The 24,109-nt window shown below is 35.3% G+C and overlaps 1 protein-coding gene across 1 annotated transcript in view; it reads right to left on the minus strand.

The window, feature by feature from the left end:
- Positions 1 to 3,188: 3,188 nt before the first annotated feature.
- The window catches only part of LOC111145315 (transmembrane protein 26), a 43,047-nt gene continuing 22,126 nt past the window's right edge, over positions 3,189 to 24,109 (minus strand). Inside the window, exons 3-6 of the mRNA XM_022500152.1 lie at positions 23,290 to 23,403; positions 21,173 to 21,393; positions 6,618 to 6,694; positions 3,189 to 3,700 (exon numbers count right to left, since the gene is read on the minus strand). Of these exons, the coding sequence (XP_022355860.1) occupies positions 3,276 to 3,700; positions 6,618 to 6,694; positions 21,173 to 21,393; positions 23,290 to 23,403 (837 nt within the window). The 3' untranslated portion in view covers positions 3,189 to 3,275. The remainder of the gene's footprint in view (positions 3,701 to 6,617; positions 6,695 to 21,172; positions 21,394 to 23,289; positions 23,404 to 24,109) is intronic.

Here is a 24,109-nt window from a genome sequence, read left to right on the forward strand (position 1 = left end):
TTCAGCATTTCACTTTCCTAGCACCAAAGCAGAGTGAAGGTGGACAGACTCTTGGCCTTCTACAATTCTTTCTCTCTCTTAACCAGAGAATAGATTAAGAATTGAAACTAAGTGCCAAAGAGAATAGATGTCAGTGCTGAAATCTGAAACCTTGGAGGAAACTTAAACCATGTGCACCTATAATGCATGCTTTTCCAGAGCTTTGGAAGCTTTCTATTAAATCACAAATCCACAATTAATATTACAGTAGAGAATCCCAATGCTTCTTGGTTGTGTCTTTCTGGCTTTACAGGGCCTGAAGTGCTGCAACATATTAGTGGAAGCACTACAGGTCCAACCGGTAAATTTGTGTAAGTCTTCACTTTGGAAGATTAGCTAGAATGTTATTGGCCAATACAAATTTTTATTTTCCTATGTTAGCAGTTCCAGCTGAAAAAAATTCACAGAATAATGAAAGATAAAGACAGTTTAAGGATCATGCAATGGGAAGTCATTCCTTTGGGACTCATCTAGTCAGGGTCAAAAGAAAACCCGTGCCATGGTTATGTTTCCATGCAACATCATTGAAACATAAAACATAAACACATGTACCCTGTGTTTCCTCATGAGTAGAATGATATGTTTTTAGGAAAGACATTTGATTGAGTTTCCATCAAGGAATTAGGTAACAACAACCACAACAATAACGACACCACCACAAACGAGCCACTCTCCTCATTGGCTGGGGATTGGTGTGTTGTGGGTCTGTGAGGGATCATAGAGAGGTATGGCTTGCGACACATCGTACAGATGATCTGAACAGTTATCTGCTTACACATACCACGGAAGCAGGTCCCGGGTTGTTAATATACGCATGGTAACTGATGTTCTAATCACTTTATAGGAAATGCTGGACTGTTTTCAAACACTACAATGTTTAGCAATCTAGAATAAAAACAGACAATTATTGAATACAAGTTTAACTCTTTTTATCGGGGGTCTTAGATTTAGGTTGGATTTAGGTCTTGCATTTAGGTTTTGTTTTTAAATGAACTAAATGACTACAAAAATAGTCCATGAGTAGAGGTACCCGCGGTTAGGTTAACGAATGTTGCCCTTCACAGATTTTCCTGGAAAACCTTGCGGAGGGTGTGTCTATTTCTGCCACCATTCATTGCCGAGATGGTCCTCCATGCCCTTTGCCTTCCTGGAACGCTAAGTAAAGCCAGACTCTGGACTTCCCATTTCCCAGGCCTTTGGAGGAGTGCTAATTACAAAATACTTTACTGAAACACTAGGAACTCATTCACGAAGCCAAGCCAAGTCTCAGATTTGAAAACGTTTAAAAATATCCTTGCAACAGCCGTACTACTTTATAGTTTATCTATTTTTAGATGCTCAATGTTTGTTTTGCTGGAAGAAAAAAATTAAAACATGAAAAGTATGCCATGAGCAAATCTGCAATAATAAGCTGCACATACATGTTGTAGAAGAAAACATTCAACATAAAATAGTCAACAGAAAAACAGATTCTGCTGAGGCATTTTTATAAATAGTAGCACTTATTATTTTGCTTCCAATTGCTAAGCATTTTAAATAACATACCCTTAAAAGTTGTCAAGTTCTTTTCTTTATATAAATATAATTTCCTGATCTTAACGTTCATAAAATTATTGTGAAAATTATAAATGTATTCCACTCGTCTCATGTGTAATTTTACAATCATCATACTGTTAAAATTAGAAACACAAGGAAGAAAAGGACGAAATAAAAACATGCTATCAGGCACTGAAAAAGCCAAGGATTGGAAAATATTAATTTCTCTGTATAAAAATAGAATTTGCCTATGAAACATTGAATCAAATATTTTGAACAGATATCCTGTCACACAGATTTATAGATAAAATTGTCCCCAGTGGTTGTCAAACAGTCACACCCAATTTAAGGTCATACTCCGGTCTTATCTTTCATGTCCCTTTGAATTCCTCAGCATAATAACAAGGAGGAATTATGCTTTGAACCCTAAAAGAGCAGTTTCGTAACTGCTTGCCTCGAATGTAATTACTGCTATACAGTCAGGTAAATTTTCACACTGTACCTTTAAAAGCAAAAATCATTTAAAAATGTTCTGAATGACCTCCATCTAGAAAGTACAGAGGTGTGTAAGGGAAAAGAATGTCTATTTCAACACCAGGGAGGTGAAGTCTTAATGCAGGGAAGAAAAGCGAATTTCCTGATTTCCACAATGCCGTGGCGTGGCGTCCTCTGCACCCGGTCACCAGTCAAGGGCTGCTGGCTGCGTGTCTGGCTGATGCAAGCCTCTATCCCCGACACCTTACCAGGGACCAAAGGCCGACTCAGGCTCCCTATAGCCGCAGTTAGGAGGGGTTCCATCCACCTCTGGCTGACTCCAGAAACTATGGTAACACTTAAAGGGCCTGAAACACCTTTACTCCCTGTTTCAGTGCTTCCTTGCATCAACCCTCATAATTCGACTTGGCAATACGGAAAATGGCAAAGTAGAGTTAAGAAAAATACTGACGAATACCGCAAGTCATGTTTCAGAGTGGAAATTTTGACTTTGCTAGCATTACCAGTATTTCCTGCCTCACAACCGAAATGACTTGCTGTGAATTTTGCAGTGCCCAAGCCAAAAGCAATAAAATTTCTGTAAGAGCATATGCACCATGACAGAATAGCACATCAGCCCAGAAAAATGATTTTCCTGGGAAGGTCTGTGCAGCGATGGAGCGGGCTCTCAATGCTATGGAAGCTGGGCAGAGATTTTCACTGCTTCCAGCTCACAGTGAGGTAATTTTAAAAGCACTTTTCCCTTCATTTGTTCTGCATTCACTGAATGTACATTTTTTGATGTCAGGGACATTGCAGGAAAGATCAGATGAGATAGTCTGACAATGGAGCCAAAGTTCAAAGCTTCTCTATTTTCAGGTAACAGCCGTGACAGTTTGTCTGCACTAAATCTTTTGAGGGCATGTCACTGTAACCCTGTCCATAGCTTTTCAAACAGTTCAAGACAAACAAATCACTTAGTCGTTGAACAACTGTAACATCTGATACCATCGCACAGAAGTTGTAGCGATAGCCACTAATCAAAGTTCTTTCCATTCAGTTGAAAAAAGAAAATTCCTCAGCTTTGGTTTAAGATCACTTTTTATGTTGTTCTTTTGAAAATTATTATATGCCAAAGTTAAAAAAGAGGGAGAGAGTGTAGATTCGTCCGTTAAGAAGGACCAGGAAGTCCAACGTTCTAGTGGCTGCCTTCTGTCAGTAAGGAGCTATGGGGTGGACTGAGAGTCCTCAGGGGTGACTGGTAAGGTCTCCAAGGGGACCCCCAAGTCGCCCTTAGAGCCGCTCTCCGGGTCTCCAGATGAGATCCCACTTGCAGTGGGTTCACACGGACAGCGGTGTTTTGCTTTCAGGCTTCCGGGCTGATGTAGCAAGGAAGCGCGGACATCCATCGCCAGCACCGCCAGGCGGTAGAGCTGTAACACCACAACAAGGAAATTCTTGGCGGCAAAGAACACCAACATCTGGTTTATGACTTTGAAGTAGGTCATCAATATGAGACGCACTATGAGGAAGGGGCCGTCTTGTATGAAGATGCTGATCCCAATGTTCCAAAGATCAGCGCTGTATTGGCAAAAGAAGAAGCTGGGGAACCCCCTCATTGCCATGGACAAGGGGCAGACCACATGCTGTACTGAGAACACAAGACAGACCAATTAGTGCACCTCTGAAATGTGTAAGACAGAATGAAGTGGGGACAAATCATCAACGATGGGGGCTGTACTACTTAACAGTTAGGACTGATTCTATAGTCTAATTCTGGGGGGAATAAGTGAGCTCATCCTTAACATTGAACACCATGTTTAGCCACCCCTTAACCACTTAATCTCTGTGGTCATTTTATGTTTAAAATCAATTGTCTGTCGTAATTTCAATAAAACACACAAAAGAAAGCCAGTCCTCAGCTTTCCGTCCATGTCACAAATTTTAGATCACCTTCTAGTCCCCATCCTGGGGACACCACACCACCTTTTCTGTCCCTAGGGTCTGCAGTGTAGAGAGAGAGCACAGCAGGGCATTTTAGGCCTCAAGCCAGATAGGCTGGCTGCCTCATTTTTTTTTTTGTAGTAAGATGCTGGCCAAGTTACTTAACCTTCCTGGGCCCCAGTTTTTTCTTTAGAAAACCAAGGTAACAACGATGTCTGTGAGGAGAGGGCCCCCTATTCCTTGGCTCTTTTTATTTCCATGAGAGTAACACCCTTGGCTCCTCTCTGATTTCTCACTTCTCTCTTTCCCTTGGGATAATGAATGACTTCGCTGATGCTGAGTTTGGGATCCTTCTGTTTTGGGATTTACCTATTTCCTGGTTGACTCACTTAGCCACGCGTGTAAATTATGTTGTGAAAATGCAAGTGTTTATAATTCAAATTCAAACTTAATTCATGTTAAACATATTTTTCTAATGGTGGGTGGACAAAAGCCCAAAATAAATGCCATTGTTATTTTATTTTTCCTAATGCCGTATGGTTTCATTTCACGGTTTACAAGAAACACTGGATATAATTACTGATTTTCCAGTTGAACAAAAGGAGGCCCAATCAACAGATGAACCTTTTTGTTTTAATTCCTAAAATGCTAATTTAATTCAAGGTCAAGGGCATAAAATAATCCTGTATAATAATGAAGCCTTCCATTTGGAATTTTCAAACAAAGAATGCCTTCGTCTACTGGAGCCTGCAAATATTATGAAGCTGCTTTGATATGGGTGAACATAATGTATTGTTTGTTGGAAAATACAATAGTGATTTAGTCAGAAGTAACATTTGGTCTTTGTTTTTCAAACAGCTGCATAACATTATCACCCCTGAAAGTTTATACAATTTCTTTCCCAAATAAAAATTTTCTTAGCAAGGCTATAAACCACAAGATATAGGAGGGTGAGGAGGAACAGTGTGAATAAAAAAAGAAAACCCAACATAAGATCAATAGTGGCCTCTCTCTCTTTTTTAAAAAAGATTTATTTATCTCTTTTAGAGGGTGAGGAGAGAGGAGGAGAGAGATGGGGAGAGAGAATCTCAAGCAGAATCCCTGCTGAGGGCAAAACCTACACAGGGCTTGATCCCACAACACTGAGATCATGACCTGAGCCGAAAACAAGAGTCAGATGCTTAACTGACTGAGCCACCCAGGTGCCCCAATAGCGGCTTCTCTTAAGAAGTTAGGGTCAGGAAATGGTTCCAAGGGGACCTCCTAAGAGTGTTCTTCAACATCTAAAGTGATGGTACCAATATTCTGTCAGGAAACACCACCTAATCAAGAAGTATAGATTGGGCACATTACAACAAAATGTGTTTGTGTGTGTGCGTGTGTGTGTCTGTGTGTGTGTGTTATTAGCATACATTTGTTTGTAATTATTAACCGGTAATTAGATTTTGGGTGTTTCTAAAAATCCACCCCCATTCTTTCCATCTATTTTGATGACAGTTTTGTTCCAAAGAGTGTTTGCTAAATTCTAAAATGGCCTCTGAAAACTCTGGGCCTATTAAAGTAAGCCAAAAGAAGATGCAGAAAGATTAAATATCTCTGTTTTAGATTAATTTTAATCCTGAGGCCATCGAGTAGGGTGCCATAAAAAAAGAAGTCAGGCTTAAGGAAAATGTAATTATTAAATCCTAGAATTTCTTCAGGGTAAAGTAGCATCCTGGAGAATTCTCAAGTCAGAATTCCAGGTATCTTTCTTGGAAGTTAGGGGATGACTCCAGATTAATGTCGTCCAATTGACCTTCCTGTGATGGTAAAAAATGTTCTGCTTAACACACTGCCTACCACAGCAGCCATACGCGGTAGCTGAGCACTTGAATTGTGGCTAGTGTGACTGAGGAACTGAACTTTTAATTTTATTTCATTTCAATTAATTTAAATTTAAACAGCCACATGTGGCTAGTGGATCTGTATTGGACAAGCAGCTCTAGATCATCACTAGTATGATATGCTTGGTAAACAGTTTTTTCTTACAAAGTCTTAGGAGTTGATGTATTTATTAATATGACCAATGGAATTCTAAGGGCCACTACTGAGGAAAATTTTAATTTTCCTTGTAGCCCCCAAACTGCTCTTACTCCCTGTGATATTCTAAGATATGGGTCTGACAAAAGAATGAAAATGAGGTCTGAAAATATCAAGAGGTAACATATATATCCCAGCAACTATGCTAAGTACTTCACAAACTCTATCTTATTTAGTCATCACAAGAAACTTCAACTCTAGTTACTATGATTAACAGTCCCATTTCATTGGTGAAAATTGAGGCACAAAGGTCTTGTGTAGTTTGTGGGAGATTTTACAATGCACATGTGATAGAACCACTTTTTGAAGTGAGTGTAAAGCTGTGTTCCAGTACACGTGACTCTCTCAGGATCACCAGGTCCCAGAATGGATCCACTAGCGGTTTTCTTAAGTTTCAGTCAATTTTTCTTCTAAACTGAACCGGCACTAACACTGGGATATCAAAATGATTAAAAATGATAAACTTCTCAAATGCCTACAAGATTATAGCTTATAATCAGGAGTTATAATTTTCTGTTTCTTTGAGCAAATATTGAGACATTTACCTGCCAGGTCGAGTGGAAACTGCAGCATGCTCCAGGTCCATATGACAAGGATGGCATAGACTAGGGCAGGACTATTCCTAGAACACAGAAAAATTTTAAATTAGTAATAAAAAAATGATCATTTTTAAAGAAATATTTTCTCTTTTTTCTCATATTTGAGCATACCTTAATAAACTCCTCAAGTGTTGTCAAAATATCTTGGTGATGTAAGAAACCCATGAAAAAAATCCATTCATGATAATAATGGAGTAATGAAGAAGTAAAAAAACTCCGAAACTTAAAATCCAACTTCCACATGTGCCAACATCTGTGTAAATTATGGCAAAGCCTCTTTGTCCCATATTGTTGTCTTTAGTTTTACAAAATCATGGAAACATTATTGGAGATAGATGCTAGGAAAAATGTTAGACTTTGACTCAGAAATTCAGAGGGCTGACTTCAAGAATTTTCAAGGAGAAAATTAAAAATGTTTTTTTTTTTCTAAGATCATGATACGCTAACCTAAAGATACATCTCAAAAGGACAACATGATGCCCCAAAATTAAAAGTTCAACACATAAAAGAAAACTACCTTCAGCCGGGAAAAGAAAGTGAGAAGATAAATCCAATAATAAAAAGTTTACACCAATTTCTAGGATCTAAGTCAGGGAATATGACAGTTTCATTCACTATTGTATCCCCAGTGCCTGGAACAGCAAATAAGAGAACCTCAACAAATATTTATGGAAGAAATTATTGAATGTATGAAAGAAGGGCCATACTTGGCAAATATACAAATACACAGACGTCATTGACCTATAAGAATGGTCTTGAAGACTGAAGTCATAAAGAATAGATGTTATAAAAATACAAAGGATATTATAGAAATATCAAAATTAATTTTTTTAGCAAAAATACAAAGGAAGGTAGCAATTTGAGGTTAGTGGTATAATAGTAGATTTTATTGCCAACTTCTCTGTCAAGAGAGATTTTCAGATTGGAGGGGGATAGAAGTCATCAAGTTGAAACCAAATATAAATGAGGTGGTTGCAAGAGATATCTTTAAATGCTTCAAGTATTGAGGCCTGGAAAAATTGGATCTCAAAAACTATGAGAGAAATTGTAAATGACATTTCTAAGCCTCATTATCTTGGTAGTTAGTGGCAGAGACAAGGGTGATGACAAAAAAATAAATAAATAAAGTCTTAATTTTCAAAATGAAGCAGAAGTGTATCTTAAAGTACAAACTGCACATTTACAATTAATCCCTAGTTAGGTTATATAAGTGGTTATTCAGAAGATTTCTGAAAGCCTTATAGAAGACAATAATTACTAGGCATCAGCATGGGTTACTTGGAACAATTATACTCAGCATACTAAGATTTTCTCTCTCTGTCTCTCTCTCTCCAATAGAGTTAGGATTACCAAGCAAGTAATGATATATAAATTAATATAAGACATTTGGGTTTAAATAAGACTTGTGAAAAAGCCTCCCACAGTGTTCTTATTAACAAGATTAAGAAATGTTCTGGGTATAAGCACAGTTAGGTGGATTCCTAACTGTGTAAATGACTCCTCAAAGGGATCTCTCTAAGGGTTGCTTCAGGCTCTGCCTTTGATTCGATTCCACTTCACATTTCACCAATGACTTGGTTGCCACATTGATGGAAGGCTTCTCATATGCACATATGACATCGAGGCTGGATAGAAAACAATTACCCCAGAAGACACAATCAGGATCTCAAAAGATCCTGACAAGATATAACTGGATGACCTAGAACAGGATAGAAGAGGTAGCATTTCACAGCAGCCGCCATAAAAAAGGCTCAAGGATTTTCCCTTACTATTATCTAATTATAAGTTCACAGTATGACATGGATTTATGACTTTACAAAATTAAATGTAATCATAGGTCATTTCATAAGAAGTATAAAGTCTAGAATTTTAAGTGGAGATACTTAGGGAATGCAGTCTATAACTTTATTCCATTTTTGCAATGTCAATGTCTATACATAATAGACCTTCAATTAGTAGTGAATTATTAAATAATTTTACCTACAGTTTCTGAACTCCTACTGTTTCAGGAAGTTTCTAATGATTTAACTATGATCACACTTAATCCTCATACCAGTTTCACAAAATAATTATACTTGTCCCTATTTGACCAGTGAGGAAATTGAGGCAGAGAGTTGTAGAAACTCTAGTTGTCCAAAGTAATGTGGTTATTTTAAGTGTTGGAAGCAGAAGTCAGAATTGGATAGCTTGTTTCAGCATCCACACTTTTAGCCATGGTACTATACTATTTCCAAAAAGGAAACAGTAAGTTTTAGCCCTGTTGTATCTATAATGTTCAGAATATATCAGAAATATTACATATTGTGCCTAATGTTTTAGGAGGAAAATTTATAAAGTTTTTGGTCTAAGGGAGAGAGGCTAGGATGGTGAGAGATCTCAGAGTCATGTTATATGTGGGATAGCTCAAGAAATTTTATATATTTAAAAAGCTATCATATGGGGGCACCTGGGTGGCTCAGTGGGTTAAAGCCTCTGCCTTCGGCTCAGGTCATGATCTCAGAGTCCTGGGATCAAGCCCCGCATCGGGCTCTCTGCTCAGTAGGGAGCCTGCTTCCCCCTCTCTCTCTGCCTGCCTCTCTGCCTGCTTGTAATCTCTCTCTCCCTGTCAAATAAATGAATAAAATCTTTGAAAAAAAGGCTATCATATGGAAAAGGAATTAAACTTATTTCTTCTGACTTCAGAAGACCAATCAGATTCAAAGAACTTTAGTGGTGCCTATAAGAATGCAAATTTTATCACAATAGAGAAAAGTACTCTCTAATAATAACCACCTCAAAATGGAATGAGTTACCCTGAGGTTTAGTGAAAATTTTCAAAGAAAGTCTGGACAAAAATTTGTTGAGAAAATTCTGGAGAGGATTTTGCAACAGATGTAAAATAGATTGTTCAATAGATGGTTACTTTTGAAGTTTCTTCTAATCCCAAACTTCAATAATTCTACCAAAAACTCACATGCAATTTGTCTGCAAGGCAGCAGGAAGCAATGGTAAAGAACAAGGTCTGGTGCTGTGTTGCTGGAGTTCAAATACCAGCTCCAACCCTCACCAGAGAGGTAGGATGTGGGCCTTCAGTCCCAGATCCATATTTACTGATACATGAACATGAACAAGTAATTTCATATCTATATGCTTTAGTTTATCCATATTCCATGTGAGGATAATGATAATAATTTAATAGCTACTAGATTTTATATGATAATTACATTAAGTATATTATAAAAATGTATTAAACATATAAAGCTCTTAGAACAACACTCAAAACAGACTAATTATGAAGGTTAGATTTTATTTTTTATTACCGTATAACCTTGAGACCTTCTCAACTTCTCTTGCCTGCCACAGTTCAACTTATGAAATGGTGATAATGATAGTATCTACCTCATAGTGTATTGTAAGACTAAATAACTTATCATAGCTAAAACCCTAGAACAGTACTTGGAGCGCAGAAAGAGATAAACATTACTTAGCAGTAGTAGCAAGCGGCAGCAGCAGAAGCAGCGGCAATGTTAGCAGTAGTATTTTTATTATGTGAACATACCTCTTAAATTTTTTGTTTTAATTCTATCATTTTACAAAATAAGGATAAATAATAAACACTAGCCCTTAGTAAGCCAAATTCTAACCCTACAATATAAACATATATCTTTTGCATATGTAATATCTGAGCACACACAAAATATAGGAAACTCTGAGTGTTGAGAAACATATTACTAAATTTATCAAAAATAACTTTGGAAAAAATGGCCAGAAAAATTTTAAAGCAGACAAATTTGTACTAAGTCAGATAGTAAATGTTACTCAGGAAGGTTAAAAGGAAAGTAAATAAATCACTGAGCTTAAATGACAATCATTCAAAATGTGAAGGAATTTTGGAGTAAATTTATTCAACATTATTTCCATTGTGTAATTGTCTCCCTAATTGCCCCACCCCAATTTCTCATGTGTAATGTCTTCATAAATGTCAACTGAGAAGCATGTAAGCAGACAATGGACTCTATTTATAAAGAGACAAAAGATCTTGACAAATATAATTATATATGTGAGTATCACTTCTCTACTTGGAAAATTAGGAGGATAAAAGACTGGAATTTGGTAGATCAGTGCACCGGATTTTATGGGTGTAAAGTAAAAATAAAGTCATACATTGCTAATTTGCTTAACTGTTTCTTTTTGGACATGTAAATGTTCCTATAGATAAGAGATAAGCAGTGGATAGAATTCACCTCATTTTTACTTTAAAAAAAATTTTATTTTTTTAGAGAGAGTGTGTGTGAGTATGGGGAGAGGGGCAGAGGGAGAGAGAAATTCAAGCAGACTCCACACTGAGTGCAGAGCCCCAACATAGGACTCAATCTCACAGCCCTGAAATAACGACCTGAGCTGAAACAAAGAGTTGGAATTTTAATCGTTTGTGCCACTCAGACTCCTCTAATTCACCCAGTTTTTAGAAAATCATCAACCTCTTCAGAAAAGAAAAAAAAATAAAGAGAAAAAGTAAATGAGAAAATGAAGTATTAACTGACCTTAGAAGAAAAGCAGAAAGAGTTAAATGAAAAGAAAATACAGTGTAAACATAGGAAAATTCTCCTTTGTGTGGTCAAATACAGTGAGATAATAGTAATGTTATGAGAACGGACTTTTTCCTCTTTAATAAATGATCTGTGTTCAAAAAAAGACTGCACATGAAAAATTATCTCTAAATGTGTAAATAACCAGTTAGCTCTTCCTGGCAATGATATTAACATTCAGAATTGTTAAAAGTGTTGGAAGATGGCTGTCGCAGAATGAAAAGTTCAAAAACCTTTCTGCAACAAACATACTTGACAAATTGTCAAAAATAACCACTTTAGATCTCTAAAAAATCAACCAAAGGCAAAAACCAAATTGAATAACATTTATTTATGAGAAACTGGTAGAACTTCAGTTAAGAAGAGTGGGAGTTTGAAGCATTCTTTTCCATGGGATATTTTTACAACCCTTCAGCGTGGCTATGTTAAAGAAAAATTGCATCAGACAGAATTAAACAGGCAAGGAAGACTTTATTGTAGATTATTGCAAAAGGAGAGAAATATTGAGTTCATCCCTACTGAAACAAAAGGCAAGAGAGGTTTTAAGCACTGGAGTGAGCTAGTGCAAGGCTACTAAAGGACATTAGATGGGGAGATTGGTCAACAGGATTAGACCATTTTTTGGTGTGTGTGTTTGCTAATTGGCACTGAGGTAAGTTATGGTTCTAATATCACAAAGAGACAGAGAGATAGGAGTGCTATCTTTCTTGATGATCACATTTTGAAGGGATGACTCTTTCAACCATTAGAAAGATTTCTGGATAGTAAAATAAGAAAAAGGTTGGAAGAAGACTTAATCTTGAAAGGGCAGAGAGATAACTTATAATTGCAAGTTTTCTAAAGTAAATGCTATAAGGAAAGGGAAGTCAAAGGTCTATACTCAGCAATAGATCGTTTTTTAATTTTTAAAATTATATATTATCATCCTCATTTAATTTAAAAACTTTTAAAAATACTTCATTTTTTATTTTTATTTTTTCATAAAACCTTTCTTTTTTTATGTTCAGTTAGCCAACATATAGTACATCATTAATTTTTGATGCTTTGTTCCAATGATTCATTAGTTGCAACAGATCTTTTGAAAGTTTAGTCAAATTGAGAGGAATGTTAAGGCTGTCTTGGTAGAATAGTAGTTTTACGAGGGAGGGTTTGACAATGAAAACCAGAGGCCCCTCATGGCCATAGTGTGCTGATTTGGCTTGGAGTGGATTGTGAAATCTTGTGCTTAGAGGTGTGGTCAGCAAGAGTAATATACTTTGTTGGAAATGAATAGGAGAGACCACAGCCTTGCTACTTTATGGTTGCAATCCCAGTTGGGGTGAATGGTAGACTAACTTGAATTTTAATGGAGAGATTTTGAAAATAAGAGCCTTAGATGGGCTAGATAATGTCTCCACATATGCCAGACATGCGTCAGGAAGATCAATGCAAACCCAGTGGAAATTGAAAACTGAGTATATATGAAAACTTTCTGAATTTAAATGTGCTATCCAACTCATCCACAGATCCATATAGGTGATAAGGGCTTGAAGTGTTTGATCACAAATCCTGTCCAAATCATTGGCTAATCACAAGCTCTGTAGTCATAGCTACAATCCTAATAGGCCATGCTAAAAACAAACGAGCAAAAGAAGGATTAGAAAAAAAAAAAAAAGGCAGAGACATCAGTGGCTACACTCTAAGGGATGAGAGATTCCTTAGATTAAGTTCAGAAAATTTACTGAGACAACAAAAACAACAACCCTCAGAAACCTAAAGTACAGGGGAAGCTTGAGGATAATACATTGCTACAAAATATAATCTAAAATGTCCAGTTTCCACCAAAAATATAAAACATCAAAAAAAAAAAAAAAAAAAAAAAAAAAAAAAAGTGGCTGACCTATACCCAGGAAAAAAAAAAAAAATCAATAGAAACTGTCTCTAATGGGGTTCAGATTTTGGGCTTAATAGATGAAGGCATCAAAGCAACTATTATAAGTATGTTCAAAGGATAAAATAAAACTATGTTCCACAAATTAAAGAAGAATATGATGACAATGACTCCACAAACAGATAATCTAAATAAAGATATATAAACTAAAAATAAATAGAAATTCTGTAGTTGAAAATACAAGACCCAAAATGAAAAATTCATAGGTATACTCTACAATTTGAGTCTGGACATAGATTTGAGATGGTAGAAGAAAGAATCAGTGATATGGAAGGTAAATCAATGAAAATTATCCAAATTGATGAAAAGAGAGTAAAACGGATGGGAGAAAAAACAGTGCCAGAAACCTATGGAACACATTTAAGCATATTATCTGTAATAGGAGACTCATAAGGAACGTGAGAGAATAGACCAGAAAATATGTTTCAATAGGCGATGACTGAAAATTCCTAAATTTGAGGAAAAACATAATTTACAGATCCAAGATCAACAATCAACAAACTTGTAGTAAGGTTAAGGAGACAAGGAGAAATACACCGACATACATCAGTGTCAAATATCCCATGCCAACAGTATCATAAGAGAATAGAGTACCTAAGTTCATATGAGACAAAATAGACTTTCAGACATATTACTAGAGAAAGAGTGACATTTCATAATGAAAAATAGTTATTCCTCAGGAGGATGTTTTAAAAAATTAACGTATGCACACCTAAAATGTGCCTCAAAATACTTGAAGCAAAAACTGACAGTATTGAAAAAGGAAATAGATAATTCAACAAATAGAGTTGAAGATTTCAATGTCCTCACTCTCAAAAGTTGATAGAACAACTACACAAAAAATCAGTAAGGATACAGAAGAATTAAATAGCCTAATAACCAACATGACACAACTGACATTTACAGAACACTTAACCAAACAACAGATAAATACACATTTTTTTTAAGTATATGTAGAGCATTCTCCAGGATAAGCCATACACTAGGTCATAAGATAGGTCTCAATAGGTTTTAAAAGATTAAAATAATTTAAAGACAACAGCAGAACTAAAATAGAAAACAACAGAAAGAAATTTGGGAAATCTCCATATGGAAATTAAATAGCTTACTTCTAAATAACCCATGTGCCAAAAGATAAATCACAGTGGAAAATATTTTGAACCATATTAAACAAAAAGATAACATATCAAAGCTTATGGGACACAGATAAAGCAGTAGTTAGAGGGAAATCTGTAGTTTTGAATGTCATGTTAGAAAAGCAGAAAGATCTCAGATCAATAATCTAAGCTTCCATCTTAAGACACTTGGGAGAAAAAGAGCAAATTAAATCCAAAGCAAGCAGAAGGAAGGAAAAATTAAACATCAGAGCACAAATCAATGAAATGGAGAACAGAATAACAATAGAGAAAAATCAATGAAGTCAAAAGTTGGTTATTTTAGAACATCAACAAAATTGATAAATCTAAAAAAAAAAAACCCAAGAAACAAAAACCAGAGAAGACACAAATGACCAACTCAGAATATAAAATGGGGCATAATAAGTGACCCTATAGAAACTGACACAAGTTTAAGGGAATAATATAAAAAAAAAAACCCCTAGGGGCGCCTGGGTGGCTCAGTGGGTTAAGCCGCTGCCTTCGGCTCAGGTCATGATCTCAGGGTCCTGGGATCGAGCCCCGCATCGGGCTCTTTGCTCAGCAGGGAGCCTGCTTCCTCCTCTCTCTCTGCCTGCCTCTCTGCCTGCTTGTGATCTCTCTCTGTCAAATAAATAAATAAAATCTTTAAAAAAAAAAACCCTAATATTAAAAACTTTATATGAAAAACTAGATAATTTATTTGAAATGGAAAAATTCTTAGGAATAAAAAAAGAAAAATGTAATCAAGTTTACTCAGGAAGAAATAGAATAACTGAGTAGGCTTATAATGAAATAATTATGCCGAATTTGTAATAAAATATCTTCCCAAAAGTAAAATCTGGGCCCAGATGGCTTCATAGATAAATTCTACAAAATATTCAAAGAAAAAACAGTACTAATCCTTTACAAAGCTCTTGGAAAATAAAGAAAGAAGGGATGCTTCCTGAGGCATTCACTGAATCCAATATTATCCTAATACTAAAACCAGAAAAATATACCATTAGAAAATATTAGTATAGATTAATATGCTCATGAGCATAGATATAAAAATTACTAATAAAATGTAAGCAAACCCATATCAGCGATACACTGAAACCATTATACACCATAATCAAATTTGATTTTTCCCAGGAAGTCAAAGTTGGTTTAGCATCTGAAAGTTATAATACACCATATTTATAGAATGAAAATAACCATGACATAATAATCTTGATAAAAATAGAAAAAGAATTTAACAAAATTCAATGTCCAAAAGAGAGAGGAAGGAAGGAAAGAAGGAAGGAAGGAAGGAAAGAAGGAAGGGAGGAAGGGAGGAAGGAAGGAAGGAAGGAAGGAAGGAAGGAAAGAAGGAAGGAAGGAAGAAAAGAAGGAAGGAAGGAAGGAAGGAAGGAAGAAAAGAAGGAAGGAAGGAAGAAAAGAAGGAAGGGACCCTCAGTAACCTAGAAATAAATAGGAATTTCCTCCAACTGATCAAGGGCATCTACAAAGTGTATCTGCGCAAAACCTGTACCTATCACATCATCCTTAATAGTGAAAGACAGAATGTTTATCCTTTGAGATTGAAATGCCCACTCTTACACTTCTATTTAACATTTTACTAGAAATCCTAGCCAGTGTAATAAAGTAAGAAAAATTAATTAAAATCATACAGACTAGAAAGAATGAAAGCTACCTTTACTTACAAATGGCATTATCCTGTAAGTCAAAAATACTAAGGAATATACAAAACTAATAAAGAAGCTGACATTATTGCTGGGTATAAGATCATCATCCAAAAATCAATTGTATTTCTATGTAGTACCAATAAAAACATGAAAATGATATTATGAAATTAAGAAAATAATTCTATAGAAAAGAATAAAATACTTAAGAATAAGTTTAGGAAAAACAGGACAAGACCTACATGTTGAAAATTATAAAACATTACTGAGAGAAATTAAGGGATATCTGAATAAATGATGAGATAATTAATGTTCACACATTAAAAGACTTAATATTAAGATGTCATTTCTTCATAGTTTGCTGCTTAAATTTAATACAATGCTTATCAAGACTCCAGCAGGATTATTTTGTAGAATTTGACAAGCTGATCATAACTTAAACGGAAATACAGAGGACCTAGGATAGCCCCTCACTCCCCCAAATTAAAAGAACAATGTTAGAAGATTTACAGCATCTAGTTTCAAACTTACATAAAATTCTAGTAATCACAATAGTGTAGTACTGGCATAAGGATAAATATATAGAGGAATGGAATACAATAGAAAGTCTATAAAAACTCTAACATGTGTTGCCAATTGATTTTTGACAAAGACATCAAGGAAATTTAATAGGGAAAGGGTAGTCTTTTCAGCAAATATTGCAGAGACAATTGGTCTCAGGTAGGACAAAAAATGTTCTGGGACAGTGCAAAAAAGGAGACAAAATAAGACAAAACACAAATTTAGATCCTTACTACACACACACAAAAGTCAAGTCAGAATATTATAGAGGGAAATATTTCTGATTTTGGGTGAGGAAAATATCTCTTAGGTATGACTCCCAAAACACTACTTAAAATTAAAAAAAGATACATGGGACTTTATCAAAAAATTTTTAAAAATACTCTTATAGCAGCAATGGCCACGGTTCCCAAACTGTGGAAAGAACCAAGATGCCCTTCAACCGGATGAATGGACAAGGAAGATGTGGTCCATATACACTACGGAGTATTACGCCTCCATCAGAAAGGATGAATACCCAACTTTTGTAGCAACATGGACAGGACTGGAAGAGATTATGCTGAGTGAAATAAGTCAAGCAGAGAGAGTCAATTATCATATGGTTTCACTTATTTGTGGAGCATAACAAATAGCATGGGGGACATGGGGAGATGGAGAGGAGAAGGGAGTTGAGGGAAATTGGAAGGGGAGGTGAATCATGAGAGACTATGGACTCTGAAAAACAACCTGAGGGTTTTGAAGGGGCGAGGGGTGGAAGGTTGGGGGAAGCAGGTGGTGGGTATTAGGGAGGGCACGGATTGCATGGAGCACTAGGTGTGGTGCAAAAATAATGAATACTGTTACACTGAAAAGAAATAAAAAATTTAAAAATAAATAAATTAATTAATTAAATAAATAAAAAAACTCTTTTTTTTTTTTTTTTTTTTTTTTTTTAAACAGAGACAGATGGAAACCTTAAGAGACTCTTAACTACAGGAAACAAACTGAGGATTGCTGGAGGGTATGTGGGTTGAGGGCATGGAGTTGTGAGCACTGGTTGTTGTATGCAACTGATAAATCACTAAATTCTCTGAAACTAATAATATAGTATATGTTCATTAAATTGAATTTAAATAAAGAAATTTAAAAAGACTCTTTAAATGACAAAAATGAAAAGCAAGCTGTATACTGGGGGAAAAAATTCACATTTATGTATCTAATGAAGGACTTGTGTCCAGAATATAAAGAATATAAAGAACTCTTAGAATCTCTTACAATTCAACAACAAAAAATCAATCCAACCCCCCAAAATGGACAAAAATTTGAACAGACACTTCACTGAAGGAAGATATAGGATTAGCTAATTAGCACATGGAAAGATGTTCATTTAGTCATTAGAGAAACAGAAAAGAAAACTACAATATGATACCACAAGAACCCAATAGAATGGTCATAATCAAAATACTGAAAAAAATGGTAAGGATGGGAAGGAATGGAATATAAAAAGGTACAGCCACTTTGGAAAACAGTTTGGGAGTTTCTTAAAAAGTTAAACACGTACTTAACATAAACCCATTCATTCTAATCCTAGGTATAGACCAAAGAAAAATGAAAACTGATCTATTCGAAGAATTTTAGTGTATGTTTATAAGCAACATCATTCTTAATAGTAAGAAGAGAGCAGTACGCATGTATATCAATGAATGAATGAATCAATTTGAATGAACAAATAAAATGTGGTGTATACATGTGGCTTACTATTCAGCAATTATAAAGGAGCTCACTACCAATACATGCAACAGTGTGAATGAATCCTAAAAGCATGCTAAGTGAAAAAGCCACACACAAAATGCTACATATTTTATGATCCCATTTGCACAAAATTTCTGGAAAAGGAGACTCGGTACAGAAAGAAAGCATATCAGGGGTTGCTTAGGGTTGGTCATGGGAGGAATGAGAATTGACTCCAACCAGCTACAAGGAATCTAGATTCTCACGATGGTTGCACATCAATAAATTGATTAAATATCATTGGACCACAGAATAGTTGAATTTTATGGTGGGTAAAGTGAAGCTCTTAAGAAAAATTTATAGCACCTCACGAGTCCATGTAAATTCATAAGAATTAGTCAAATGAACTTAAAGTGGGCATATGGAAAGAAATTGACTTAAGTTAAAAAAAATGGATTTGAGGTATTTAGCAAGGATACAGGAAAGAGAAGTAGACATCATTTCAGTGTACGCATTATTGAAGATTTTCTCCTAAATCTTTCAGCCCAAATTATGGAATTAAATAAAATAGAAAATAAAATGATATAAAAATAGGTAAATGCTAAGCGGGTTATAATTAAGAAGCCAAACAAGTGAACATCTTTTATGGCACATTAAATTTATTTTTCATGGGCGCCTGGGTGGCTCAGTGGGTTAAGCCACTGCCTTCGGCTTAGGTCATGATCTCAGGGTCCTGGGATCGAGTCCCGCGTCGGGCTTTCTGCTCAGCAGGGAGCCTGCTTCCTCCTCTCTCTCTGCCTGCCTGTCTGCCTACTTGTGATCTCTCTCTCTGTCAAAGAAATAAAATCTTTAAAAAAAAATTTATTTTTCATGATTGTCTTTTTGAATTTAAAGGGGAAAGCTCTGCCTCAGTGTAAGTTTGTCTGTCCTTTGAAGAGACAGATACTTGTTGTGTCAATTCTTACAGTATAGATGAGACCAGTGACAAATTACGAGTCAGAAGGTGAGTTTTAAGAGGGAGAAAAAATTCTAGGTTCTTTCTGGGCCTCGACTTTGGAGTGATGGAGGCATGTGGGAGTGGAGACTACATATACACTGACACAATGCAGTTATATTAAAAATAAAATGACTTCAGTCTGAGACCACGAAGACTGAAAAGAAATTTTAAAACAATAACCATGGTGGTGTACTTTATTTGATCCCTTCTCAGAATATAATGCAAGTTTGAAATAAGAAAAAAAGATTTTTTGAAACATATGATTAATTTGTATGTGGCAGAAGAAACTGCTGAATTGAAATCACCTATGTTGGGAGAGGACAGTGTGTCCAGAATTTCTCTCACCACTTACCATTTGCTCCCAGTCTCAACCTAGCACATTGCCTGGTACATACTAGATAATCAATCTGCAGCTGATGAATTAATGAATGCCTCATTATTTTTGAAGATTTTTTTTTCTGGGAAATTAAGATTTTATTGATTAACTTATTGAATATTTAACATCTATTGGCAAATACTGATCTATAAAATGCATGTTGGTGTTATTTGTGGATGGGCCTAATAAACAGACCATTTAAGTAGCCAAGTTTGGCATTTCTCACATTTATATTACCAGCTCCACAGAGCATATCCCTCCTGAATACTCCATTTCCTACCGCATATCCCTCTCATCTCCCTAGATATTAAGCACATATGTGTTTATTTCAATATAGGTATAGCTAGTCATATTTATTGTTTTATGTCCTTGTCACTGTGCCTGTAGTTATTTATTGTTTTTATGTTCTTGGTTATGGGTTCTTCATGTTTTTCTTGTAACTCCATTGTATTACAACTGTTTTAAAGTATCTGAGAATTTGTTATACAATGTACAGCCCTGACCAAATATAAGGTATTAAAGTTACAAAATTGACATCAATATTTTGAGGACAACAGATCAACTTAATTTGTATTCTTTTTAAAATTCTATGTCTACTTAATAAAGTGTAAGAAAAATTAGTGTAACTGAAGCAGGAAATGATCATGTAAAGGTAACCCCTGGTTACAGATATACTTTCTGTTATAATTGGGATATTAAGTTTACTCAGTAAGTTAGTGTATTTTGCTCAGCTTTATGTTTCATTATTTGAGAAACACAGCATAAAGTAAACTGTAGCATTAAAAGCCAGCTTCATTGCAATTTATTTTTATAGCATAGTGCAAAACAACCCAAGCTGAAAGTACATTCAGGCAGTGAGACTTAAATCCCTAAAGGTAAGAAAGTGGTTCCATAAACAGATGTGATCATGGATTCTGAGTTTATTTGCTTGTGGCAAAAATAAAAGTACCAACTCAATAAGTTTTAATTTATAGGCATCTACACCAGAAGGCCTTTAGGCACTTTGAACAAAACTGACTAAAAATAAAATTTAGTAAAATAAACCTAATCTGCCCCATTCTCCATTCACACCAGGGAATATAAATTCCCAGCTAGGTAGAGAGGAGAGATTTCTCTGTCTTTTTTAGGTGCTTTCCTGGAATTGTAGCTATGCTATGCTCTAGAAGAGAATTTTATGATTGGCTGCATTTCAGGACACTTGAGAACATGAGAGAGGAACTACGGATGAACATTCCACCTCCTGAAGGTTTTCTAACAACCATGGCCCCACCTAACACATGGTCACGCAGAAGTATAGAGCTTTTCTGTTCTCACCCAAAGGAAATATTACTTGCCCTTTTTCTTCAGCAGGAAGTTCAAATATATATATATATACATACACACACACACACACACACACACACACACACACATACATACATACACTGGCTGGTACCTAATATGTATCTGAACATTTGGAAATTCTATGATTCTATCATTGGACATATAATAGACTGAAAATCCTTATTTGTGTAGAATATAAATAGACAAGTAGGGGGTCCTGACCTTGTAGGCCTGCTTACCTCACATTTTGTTCTTCCAGGGTCTCACTTGTGAATTCCAGTATGTCAGCAGCTGTCCCCACAAACATAAGGAGAAGTTGAGAGAGTTGGTCCCGAGTGATCCCTCCTCCAATGGGTAGAAGCCATCTTCCAATTATGAGCATTAACAAGAATGTCTGATGGAGTCCCAAAGTCCAAACTTTCTCACATACTGTAGATAAGTTATTTACAAAAACCTGGGCCTGTGTAACAAAAATGTCATACAGGGAGAAGACTGTGAGCTACCACCTTGGAGAGATATGCCTTCTTCACCATGGCTTTCAATCAAGAGTTAGCTTTTGTGGAAGGTCATTTTCAGAAAAATGATTCCTCACTTACTAAAGAAAATAAAACTCCTTTCAACTGGACATTCTGGGGGGAAAAAGAGGCTAAGATGATCCATAAAAAGGGGCAGCCTTATAACAAGAAATAATTTAAACCTCATACTTGTATTGTAACATTTGATACTTAAAGAGCCAATTTGATATGTTTTAAAGATCATTTCTTGTTTTACTCTTCTCCATAACAAAGTATTGCACACAGAAAAACTGTTTAAATACCATATTAAAATCACACACACAAAAATCCTCTATTTTTCTTTCAGGGTTTTCAAGTCTGAGTTTACTAATCTGGGAATATTTTAACATAGTACAGGTATCTTGTTTTTTATTGGTTTAGAGCACTACTACATCAAATAAGAAAATGCATAATAATGTTTATTCGTTACCTAAATGCAAATAAAGAGATTAACTGTAGTTATTATTTTTATTCTGAATATTTAGCATACTATTGAAAAATCCATAAGCTAGCAACCAAATTTTATTCTGCCCTTAATCTTGAATTCAGAGAAAAATTTATATCCCTTTCATGGATTCTGAATGATATCTCTTGCCCATTTAATTTCCAAATAAGTTTTAAAATATATTATTGGCCCTAAAGTCTATAACCTTTTTTTTAAGATTTTATTTATTTATTTGACAGAGAGAGATCACAAGTAGGCAGGGAGGCAGGCAGAGAGAGAGGGGGAAGCAGGCTCCCTGCCAAGCACAGAGCTCCATGCAGGACTCGATCCTAGGACCCTGAGATCATGACCTGAGCCGAAGGCAGAGGCTTAACCCACTGAGTCACCGAGGTGCCCCTAAAGTCTATAATCTTTTAAAGACTATGGGATTGTATGTCTCCAGTGGCTTGGATAGTTGATTCCAACTGATTTATACAAGTAACTTAGCTATGTCTGTGCAAAACCTATTTATTACCCCTATTGATGACTTACTGATGTTGAGTATAGAGGTAGAGGGAGGATAAAGGACAAGGCAGGATGCTAACCTGATTGAAGCCATGTGTGAAGATCAATGATTTTTCATTTACACAGTGTTTCATGTTTTTTCTATTGGACTTCACATACATCCTACTTGATTCTCACAGGACGCATACGAGGCAGGGTGAATATTAATATTTTCAATTAGATGAACAACTGAGATACAGAGTGATTAAGTGACTTGTTCAAAGTGATATCAGTCAGCTGTGATTGGAGCTTGAATTAGAATCCAAGGCTAATTCAATTAAATCTCTTAGAATCAATAATCTATCATATTGTTGAAAATGTGACTTATTGGTAGGGAGGGGTCTGGGCCTTGAGTCTCTCCCATATACCATTTTATAATAGGCCATGGTTAGTTTGACAAATATCAGGCAAATGAAGAACAAAAAACTGATTCATTTTGGCTGGAAATCTTCCCTATTTTGTTAATATATACTCTTAAAAATATATAGGCGAGGTCTCAAACTTTTAAGTATATCATTCACTCACAAATAATATGTATCTCACCTTGTGCATGTAATATCTGACCTGTTAAAGGCTACTTAATGCTGCAAGTTAAATATATCTATTAACATATATATGATATATGTGATTATTATGTATATTAAATATGTTTAATAAATAAAAATACAATTATTTCATAAATTCCTGAGCCAAACGATTAAACAATTGACAAATTTCCTTAGGGAAGAATGAGCTGAAAGGTGTAGAGCATGTTATCCTCTGAATGAAAGGTGATTTCCTAGATCCTTTAAAATACAGTGGAAAAATCTCTCACCGTCCTAATAAGATCATCTGCTCCATTGTCTTGGTCACTTGATATCAGAGTTTGATTGAAGTTTTCTTTGCTACTGGAATTTTGTGATGTTCCTTCAGATTGGCTACTGCAATACTAAGAATTTGGTACAAAGCCAATATGTTAAAAAAAAAACACAGTATGTAGAATTTAAAATGGTTTCAATTATCTAAGAGATTATGAGTAGATATGTGTATTTACACACTATGTGCAAATATTTCCAAAATTCAGGTTATAGTTTTAAATAGAAAACCACTTTTTAATTAATATGAGATGAAAATCAACTATACACGTTTTACTTTCCCACAAGTCTATGAGGATGTAGTCTCTAAGTTCATTGTACAGAGCTGCAGAATTTTTTAAGTTCTTATTTTAATTTCAGTTAGTACACATAGAGTATTATATTAGTTTCAGGTTACAATATAGTGACTCAACAATTCCATACATCACTTGGTGGTCATCATAACAAGTCACTGCTTAATCTCTGTCACCAGTTTCCCCCATTCCCCCACCCACCTCCACTCTGGTGAATATCAGTTTGTTCTCTATAGTTTGTTTCTTCATTTGTCTTTCATTTTTTCCCTTTGATTGCTTGTTTTCTTTCTTAAACTCCATGAGTGAAATCAATGGTATTTGTCTTTCTCTGAATAATTTATGTAACTTAACATTATATTCTCTAGTTCCATCCATGTCCTTGAAAATGGCAAATGGCAAGACTTCATGCTTTTTTGTGGCTGAGTATATATACTCAGTATATATATATATATATATATATATATATATATATATATATATATGAGAA

Source organism: Enhydra lutris, unplaced genomic scaffold (assembly GCF_002288905.1).
Source record: "Enhydra lutris kenyoni isolate GAN:26980312 unplaced genomic scaffold, ASM228890v2 scaffoldscaffold12, whole genome shotgun sequence".
Lineage (NCBI taxonomy): Eukaryota > Metazoa > Chordata > Mammalia > Carnivora > Mustelidae > Enhydra > Enhydra lutris.